General features: G+C 41.6%; 1 protein-coding gene across 3 annotated transcripts in view; it reads left to right on the forward strand.

Moving 5' to 3' along the window:
* Positions 1-360: 360 nt before the first annotated feature.
* TMEM38B (transmembrane protein 38B) overlaps positions 361-9,955 on the forward strand; it is a 46,081-nt gene continuing 36,486 nt past the window's right edge. For all 3 annotated transcript variants that reach the window (XR_006680719.1, XM_004710963.2, XM_045296652.1), the window contains exon 1: positions 361-512. Coding sequence is in view for 2 of the 3 variants with exons in the window: in XM_004710963.2 (XP_004711020.1) it covers positions 401-512 (112 nt within the window). In the remaining variant the exon portion in view is untranslated. The remainder of the gene's footprint in view (positions 513-9,955) is intronic.

A 9,955-nucleotide genomic window follows, 5' to 3' on the forward strand; every position in this document is an offset into this window, starting at 1 on the left:
GGGACTCAATAAATGTTAGATGAGAGACGTCAATATGCAGAAAGAAATCGGACTCTGGGTGGGTGTCCTTCCTTCGGGGCCCTGTTTATTCATCTGCCCATTTTACCCGGGAGCTGACTCAGCTTTCAGCCAAGAGAAAACTCTGGATCCCTATTTGGAGAACCAAGGCCAGATCCCCAAGGCACACCTGGAGCCCGCAGACCCCGCCCACCCGCCAACGGCCACCGAGCCAGCGAATCCGGGACTCGCGGCCCCGCCCCTTCCTTCCCACGCCGCTCCCAGGCCAGTGCGCAGGCGCAAGGAGCGCCCGGGCGGCGGCGGCGCGCGCGGCCGCGGCTTCCCTTCCCCTCCGGTCGGTCTCCGTGCTCGCGGGGAACGGGCAGCGCCGGGGCCCGTCGTCATGGAGTCTCCGTGGGATGAGCTGATTCTTTCTTTCTCCCGCACGTCCATGTTCCCCTTTTTTGACATCGCCCACTACCTGGTGTCGGTGATGGCTCTGAAGCGGGAGCCGGGTGAGTGCGGGCGCTCCAGACCGCCGGCCCCGGGGCGTCCTTCAGCCGGCGCTGCCGGCCGGAGCGGGGGGCGGGGGGGGCGCAGAGACCCCGCTGCTCGTCTGGGGGCGCGACTTGGGGTCCGGGCAGCCGCGCGTCCGAGCGAGCCCCCGTCCGGCTGGCGTCGCCCAGGACTGGCGCGGCCCCCGGGTCACCACCACTTGGTGGAAAAGTCCTTCAAAAGCCACCGCAGAGCCAAGCCTCCGGCGGTGGCAGCCAGTCCCCGGTTAGCCGCTTGGAGCACCTGTCCCGTGACTAACGTCCTATAAACTCAGGAAAAGGCACGAGGCCACGCACCCGCGGTCCCCTTAGGCTGGGATCTTCCGCCTTGCGGAGCTTGTTGGCCCCGGGGATTGCCCAGAGCGAATGGGTCCTCCGCTCGCCGTCCGCCGAGTGACATCCTACAAGGTCACCATGTGCTTTCCCCTCTGTAGAATCCCAGCTTTGGTTTTCATCTGTCCGCACCAGTGGGGCGGGGGACGTGGGCTGGCACTGTCCGAAACGGTGACACCAAAATGACCGTCCATGAAGCTTTGATACCGTATTTCGGCAGACATTTCCTACTTTTTAAGAAAAACATTCCTATAGTTATGCAGCGATAAGAACTTTTTTTGTTTGGCCAGCCCAGCTTATGTATCTCTGTATCTATAGGTGCAAGCTATGCGAATTTGCTTTTGAACTCGATAATGCTCTCAGGTCAGAGTTGTTAGCAGGACTCCGTGACAGTGCCACGCCGGTGCCACTGGTGTGTTTGTTGCTGCTGGTGTTTTTTTTATTTTGTGGCCATGTTTGTCCTTTTAATGGTGTGTTTTAGTTACAATATTGTGGTAATTAGTATTGGTGGACCTGTGTCAACTTTTTTGGAGAATGAAGTCGAATCACAGAAAGAAAAGGAGAAAAATTAAAAAGGCTTCTGCAGTTACCAACTAACTAGGCGATTATCGCGGTTAATCGGTTCTAGACCCTACCGTGATAAATGAAATTCCGCGAAGTAGGATTCCTTATTTGTAAATCAAATATTTTCGTAGTTAGAGCATAGAGGACATGAAAAAACACCCTTTAGTCACCATTACACTCGTATTACCCAATTAAACGAAAAAGGGAAAATACAGTAAAACATTTTGGACGTTACAATTATCATTTATTATTTATTATATTATTTATGGCATCAAGCGTGTACAGTATGAGCCAATCAGTGGCAGTAATGACAGAGCATGCGCTGTTACGCAAAAACTGCGATAGAGTGAAGCCGCGGAAGTTGAAGCGCGAAGTGGCGAGGGTTCACTGTAATGTAATTCATTGTAGAGTTTACAAAACAATGTTATTAGTGTTCATATAATCTAGGAACTATTAATACTCATTCTGTGATTAAAATGAATAATATTACCAAAAATTCTGTAGAGGGGTCAGCAACGAAGAAGAAAACCCTTATAATGAGATGGGTTGACACAGGCTGCAACAGTGGGCTCAAACATACACCATGTGAGCAAGGCAGTGGGTTGGGTAATGCTTTCTTCTGTTTCGCATGGGGTTGCTATGAATCTGAGTGGGAGCTGACTAAACAGCACCTGCCAGTCTTAACAACTCTATTGCTTTGGAGTAGTTGTTAACCGAAAGGTTCAAGTCTGCCCAAAAGTGCTGAGGAAGAAAGGCCGGATGGTCTGAAAATCAGCTGTTGAAAACCCTGTGGCGCATAGTTCTATTCTGACCTACAGGGACTTGCCAAGAGTTGGAATCCACTCGGCCACTGGTCTCTACTGCCTCTGTAGTTATTCTGCCCACCATTTAGTTTTGCTTGGATCTTTCTGAGTCTAAACATCTTTCTACTTCTCCGTGTTCATGCTGCTTTGTTCTATAGAGAGTTAATGAGTGAGGACTTCAGGAGGTTGCTGTACCTCTCTCATCAATAACTGGCCTTTTTTGTTTTAGTACTTCATTTTTAATATTTGGTGTTTTTCTATAGACATAGAGTAGTCCAGGGACCCCTGGAGTTCCCTGATGTTCTCAGGTAAAAACTATTTTCCTAATATGCAGATTTTCATTGCTTGTTCACACACATGTACAGTGGGGTTTTCTGAGGCTGCATGATAGCTGCACCTGTGACAGCTGACAGACTGATGGCAGAAGCCGCTGTGAGAATCCACCTGCTATTTTGCCAGCATTAAAGAGATTAGAAAATGCAAAACTGTATTGACTTTTTTTACTACATTTTTTTCCCTTCGGAAAGCAGAGTTGTTTTTTCATACATACATTATTTATGTTACCATTTAGTTAAAAATTTTCACTGATAAGTTCTAATATCCCAAATGTCAGTGCATATAAACATAAAAACATTTGGATTCCTTGAAAAAAATTAAAGTCAGGCTTTTTGTTAGGATTCATGTTTCTCCAAAGATGGTGCAGTTGCTTCTGTAACTGTGGAGTTAATTTTGCCTTATAGGGTCTGGTTTCACATTAACTTTGCCCAAAGTGTTTGTTCCTGAGAGATTATCTCTTTAAACAATTTGGAATTTGCCAGTCTTTGTTTAGGACTATAGTTAAAAGTTGCGGTGAGGTGATGAGGTAACTCTGGTTGGTGGCTGTCAGGCCAGAAAGACGCACCTTGTGAAATCTGTGGTCACTTTATGATGCTGACTGAGCTAGAGAAGGAGCTGGAGCTTGTACTAGCTCTGAGGTCCCTAGTAGCAGTTCTGAAATGCAGAAGATTCGTGGGCTTCCTGGTTGGTGGAAGACATGGAAGCAAGTAATGTGTCCCTAGAGTTATGAAATCTTTGCATTGGCTGTACTCTGTGTCTCCTCGATGCCAGTACTGATTTATGGCTTATAATAGAGCTGTGGAGCCCTGGTGGTGTACTGGTTATGTGTTGGGTTTCTAACCGTGCGGCCAGTAGTTCAAAGCCATCAGCTGCTCTGCAGAAGAAAGATGAAGCTTTCTACTCCCATTAAGAGTTACAGTCTTGGCATGATGTCTACTCCCTAGATCACAGCGTTCAGAGGACAGCACTGAAGATACAGTGTGGGGAGTGTGGCCGGTCTGAATGCCCCACCAGGGGGCAAGCCAAGAGGGGAGTACAGCACATCAGCAATGGGAACGAAACCATGAAGTTCCTTAGGAATCCCCAAAGTAGACTTCTGACTCGGGGCAGCACTTGGCACCTCATTTGAACTGGTTGGGGAATATTCACAAAGGTTAGCAGTTAGACCCAGTTAGACCTAGGGGTGTGTGTGTGTGTGTGTGTGTGACACATACACACACACACACAATAAGGAACCAGATGGACTCTGGGCCTCTACTTAACTCCTACCTCAGTACAAGAACTGTTGTAATAATGTGGCAATGTATGATACTCACCTTCCTGACATCGCTGAAGACAAAATGGGTGCAGAAGCAAATGTAGTGAAGAAAGCTGATGGTGTCCGGATAGTAAAAGATATAGTGTCTTCGATCTCAAAGGCTTGAAGTTAAACAAGCAGCCATCTAGCAGGGAAGCAACAAAGCCCACGTTGAAGAAACATGCCAACCTGTGTGATCATGAGGTGTCGACAGGAAGGGGTGTCAGAAGTTCAGAATCAAGCAATCAAATTGACAAGAAGGAGCATAGGTAAAGTAGAGACCCCAAACTCACCTGTAGGACAATTGGATAGACCCTCACAAAGGGCCACACTGATAGGACGATCTATCCAGGGTGCAATAGAGCACTGATAAAACACACAACTATCCTCTAGTTCTTTAAAAAGACCTCCTCGCACTATTTTGGCCTTAGTTTTACCTCACTAACCTTGTTAGACGGGCACATGTACATTGGTACAATTAAAATCCAGAAGTCTAGGGGAGACCCCAAAGCTGTGGCTGGCATCCTGATGGGGTAGAGGGAGCCCCTTGAATTTGTAGCCACCAGGTGGGAAATGAGGGAGCCCAGAGAGTGCCTCTGAGCCTGTGTATAGTATCCTGGAAAGGTTTTTGAGAAAATGCGGACTTGGTAGCCTGCAGGTCAGAGAGGGGGCTTCTGGGGATTGGAACTTTTAGCTTTCATTTTCAGTTCTGAACTAACATTAAAACTATCCTTTTAAACTTGCCAGATCTGACCCAGTTATGGTTGGTTCTGGTCACAGGATGAATTGTGTGGTTGGACAGTTTGTATATAAACAATTGGGGAGTTGGGGGGAGAAAGTGTTTTAAAATTGATTGTGGTAATGATTCTACAACTCTTCTTGATATGATTGAACTATTGAGTTTTGTGATATGTGGATTAAGTGCCAATAAAACTGTTTTCTTAAAAGGCTAAACAGAAGTGTAAAGTGGGGATTTGTTATATCTTCATAGTTGTTGATATGAAAAAGTTCATTTTTGATTGGATATTTGATATTTAATTTTATGTAAACTGAAATATAGAATATTTACTATATATTGGCAGATATTTACATATTCTTTTTAATTTAAGTACTTTGAGTTTTGGCACAAATATAGTCAAATTAAACTATATAGAATAATTTCATTATTCACCCAGAATTCTCTCATGCCCTTCTTTTGTAGTCAGCCCACTTGTTAACTGTTTTTTTAAACCTTCCTATTTCTTTGTATTAAAATGTTTCTCCTGAAATAATGAGTATATATTTTTTGTCTCCTGATTGGATTCTGACTGATACAGTAACCTGGGAGCTTGCCTTCCCAAGATATCGAGAGTACTTGCTACTTACAATTCATTGGATCCAATAATATAAGATCGTTGGTATAATAGATCAATGTGGTGATGTGTAGACTCTCCTTAAGATCCAGATCTCTGTGCACTATGTTATAGTAGAGAGGGAGAGTGAACATGGATTTGAGATGAGATGGTGAAGCCCACCCACCCAGTGCCACGGGGTCAGTTCCAACTCACAGTGATTCCGTAGGACGAGTCGAACTCCATAGGGTTTCCATGGCTGTAAATCGCCATGGAAGCAGACTGCCTCAGTTTTCCTTTGTGGAGCACTTGGTGGATTCTAACCTGAGTTGGCCTTTTGGTTAGCAGCCCAATGTTTAACCCACTCTGCCTTGAGGTTAGAGCAGAGTGCTTCTGGAAGTTTTTGAAAATATGGAGGAAAAGGCATTTGCATATGATATGACAGGTTTATGTTGATATGTCCCAGGAATAACACCATGTCTTGAATATTACCTATAGGTGGAGTCAGTACTGAAATACAGTTATGAAAATTCACTGTAATTCTCAAAGAGACCAAACAGACAAACGGGAGGTGACAGTGATGATCACCTTGTCACCTTTTAAGTTTTTGGTTATAGCACCAGTTTCTAGAACTTGTTTTATCTTAGCCGAGAGAGAAAGTTCAAAGGGCTTCTGTATTAGTCTAGGTACTTTAGAGAAACAAATCCACAGCAACTCATGTATAAGAGAGTTTTATGTAAAGAAAGTGTGCATCACGAAAACATCCCAACCCAATGTTGCCCAAGCCCACAAGTCCAATATTAACCCATTAACCCAACACCAGTCCACAAAGTCCTCCACCTCACAAAACAGAGGCAATGATGCCAACTGCAGGAGGAAAGCTGAGTCAGTGAACGAACAAGCATCTCAGCACTAGCAGGGGTCTCCACACGGCTGCTCCAGCACCCAGGGCTGCATCGGGATAGGTCCATGTGGCTTCTCCTTGTAGGAAGTCAATCTTGCAAGCTGAAGCAGGGAGCTGCTAGGGCAGCTGCACCCTGGTGCGACCATCACAAAGCAAGAGACCCGAGAACTAGAAAGGCGAGGCTCACCACCCATGTATCCCTCTGCCTTTCAATTACCCCCACATGTGTTTATCGGTCAGGTTGGCACAATTAACTAACTCAGCTTCTATGTGGCCAACCTACTATAATGATTCTTAGTCTATGGATCATAGTCATTGAGGGGGCTGTGCCTTCAAAGTATGTCTATTCTAGTTATGCATTAAGGAACACTGGAAATATCCTGAGGTGTGTGTGAGTGGTGGTGGTGGTGGTATAATTGTGCATCTACTTGGCGAACTATGATTCAAATTTGACTCCAAACTCCTTGAATTGTATCATAGAAGTCTCCCTTTGTGCATGGTTATTGTTTAATAATTCTGATAATAAAATGTAGTTGAGACATATGAAATTGATTCTTTGCTTAATTTTCTTAGTTTTAAGGAGATAATTCTGTAAAAGGGAAAGAGGAAGGGAAAAGTAGAGCGATGCAACTTTAAAATGCTCAACATCTGTAGTTAAAGGTTTAAGAAGGATAAGACACTCAAATGCTCCTTTCTAGAGGTAATGTCAACTACCAGCAAGCTGTGAACTGTCTTGAAAATAGCTGCAGTGCACATAGTTCTTTGAAATGGGGGCACATGGTGGAACTAAAACCGAATGAGTACAGCCAAATAAAGAAGCCATGTATGTGGTCCATTGAGAAAAATATTATCCCAAGTTTTATAGTCAAGCCAATAAAACGGCTTTAAAGGTAATCCAATGATTCATTTTGGGCAGAGTTGTGGAATTATTTTGGAGATTGAATTTTATGAGATTTTGTTGTAAGTAAACTCAAAAAACCAAACTCACTACCATTGAGTCAATGCTGACTAGAATTTAGTTTTTATTTCATTTTTTAGCTTTCAATCCATATTGGGAGTATTTTGCTATGAAAGCCTTTTGTAACTCAAAGTGGCATGCTTAATTTATAGTATGTAAAAAATACTCTTTATCTTGGGTAAATAACTTAGTTTATCCCTTAACTAAAGGAATATGAAGGGACTTAAGTTTACAGATAAATGGAATTCTTCTTTAAATGTTCTAACCCCCATTATCTTTATTTAAAAACTTACATGAAAGTTCTTTTAGTAATTGTTTCTTGCCTATTGAAAATTTATGTATTTTAAAGATACTTATGTTGCAGGTTAATTTTGAATAGTTTCACAGTTTAATATCATATTAAAATAATTCTGGTACCAGTATTATGTATGCAAATGGGCATAACATATAACGTTGTTATAAGGCCGTGCATCCTATAAAAGGTAGTGTGGACCTTGAGAAAAGTTTGTATAAATTGCCGTCAAGTTGACCCTTACTCATGGTGACCCATGTATGTTAGAGCTGAACTGGTTCCATAGGGTTTTCATTAGTTGTTTTTTTTTCCCAAAGAAGAGTGTCTATACGAGTGTGTAGTTAGATAACAACACATTTGAATTGGAAATAGAGTACTGTCACATCTTACATCAGAATTTGGCTTTAAAGGCAGCATAACCCTTTATCACTCAAAATAACTTGGAGAAGCTGCTGCATTGGAAATGGAAATATCCTATCTTTTTAATTTAACAGATTTCTTATAAGTACTTAAGAAGGAGTCCTGTTAGTGCAGTGGTTTAAACACTGGCTGTGTTGCTAACTGCAAAGTTGATAGTTCAAACTCACAAGCCACTCCGTGGGGGACACATGAGGCTGTCTGTTCCAACACAGATTTAGTCTCAAAGCTGAGGGAGCCATTCGACTCTGTCCTGTTGGGGTGCTGAGTGGGAATTGAGTTGATGGCAGTGTTTCTTTTTTTTCTTTTTAAATTAACTGTTTTTCCATGTTGAAGCAAGTCATCATTACTTAAGGTTTTCACATATTCCTATCATTAAACCCCAGAACCACTTAATTGACAAGGTTTGTCATCACAGAAAATTCACATCTTCCAACTCATGTTCTCTCCTAGACATCGTTTATTGTGTGGGATGTATTTTAAATTTAAAATGCTTTTTAACTAAAAAACTTTTATGCAGATCTTCCCCCGCCAAGCATGTATAATTTAAATTGTATGTTAAATTCAGGTATGTTATTATCTTTCAGAACTCACACACACATTTACATAGTTTTTGTTGGTGTGCTTGTTTACTTTTATATAAGTGGGCTTCTCAAGAGGTAGCCACATGTATTCTTACAGATCTTATTCAGCTTGCAGGTTTATATGAGGTATATTGCTCGTATCCCTATGGAAACCGGTTTCTGACATGTGATTTTTAATATACATATTATTTACATACATATGATTTTATGTGCTTATTTGGCATATTTCTTTTTTTTAAGGTCTTTCCTGTGAAATTACACAAAATATTATGATTATATTAGCAATCACAGATGCATGACTTTTCACATCATTTTACACCAAAACTTTCACACATAATGTGGACTAATTCTACCCAAATATCAATAATTATTTAGCATATTTTTCCTCCCACATACTATGTCTTAGAATTATTCCTTGTCACTTATATACAAAACTGTTTTATTCTTTGGAATCCTTATATAATGTTCCTCAGATTGGATATGCCACAATTTGTTAAAAACTTGATTTAATTAGACAATTTGTATGTGAACATTTTATTTTAAAGAATTCAAATAGAATTACATAATTGGTTAAATAAATTTAAAGTTCCCTTGACCACCTTCCCGAATTGTAAGTTTCTCTCAAAAGATAACAGTAAATAGTTTTATGTTGTATATCCTACTCTGTGCATTTCATGTATGTGTACCTACAGAAATGCATAGTTTTGGAGTTTTTCTCCCATGCTATAAATACTGTTTTTCAGCATAATTATATTTGCCTTTTTTTTTTAAACTTCACATAGAGTTTGGGGGATCTTCCAGTGCTAATATTGATCCACCACACTCTTGAATTGTTCCTGGTCCTACTTGTTAGTACAACAATCATGGTCTATTTAAAGTTCTTCAAATGACGGTCATTTAGAGTTTATCTTTTTTACAACATTATAAACACAGTTCTTATATTTTTATATGAACTCTCTTGAGTACTTGAGTAGATTTAAATTTTAAATTGATACTGTTAAATTGTTCTTCACAGAGGTTTTACCCTGCTGTCATTGTGTTCATTCCAAGTAGAAGTGCCGCATAGGGTCTGCAAGGCTGTATGTTTCATGGAAGCGGCCCTCTATGTCTTTGCTGTGGAGCAGCTGCTGTTTCAAACCACTGACTATGTAACACCCTGTGCTTCAACCCCTGTGCCATCAGGGCTCCTTATATATTCTCTCAAGAACATAAGCATTCTTCTACACTTTTACTAGTTTAATAATACTAAACAGTAATTTTCTTCTTCTTTTTTTAATCGTTTTATTAGGGGCTAATACAACTCTTAATCACAATCCATACATACATCAATTGTGTAAAGCACATTTGTACATTCATTGCCCTCATCATTCTCAAAACATTTGCGCTCCACTAAAGCCCCAGGCATTAGGTCCGTTTTTTCCCCCCTCATTCCTAGCTCCCTCCTCCCTCATGAACCCTTGATAATTTATAAATTCTTATTTTGTCATATCTTGCCCTGTCCGATGTCTCCCTTCACCCACTTTTCTGTTGTCCGTCCCCCAGGGATGAGGTCACATGTAGATCTTTGTAATTGGTACCCCCTTTC

Source organism: Echinops telfairi, unplaced genomic scaffold (assembly GCF_000313985.2).
Source record: "Echinops telfairi isolate 266 unplaced genomic scaffold, ASM31398v2 ScPeMD7_7410;HRSCAF=8448, whole genome shotgun sequence".
NCBI lineage: Eukaryota > Metazoa > Chordata > Mammalia > Afrosoricida > Tenrecidae > Echinops > Echinops telfairi.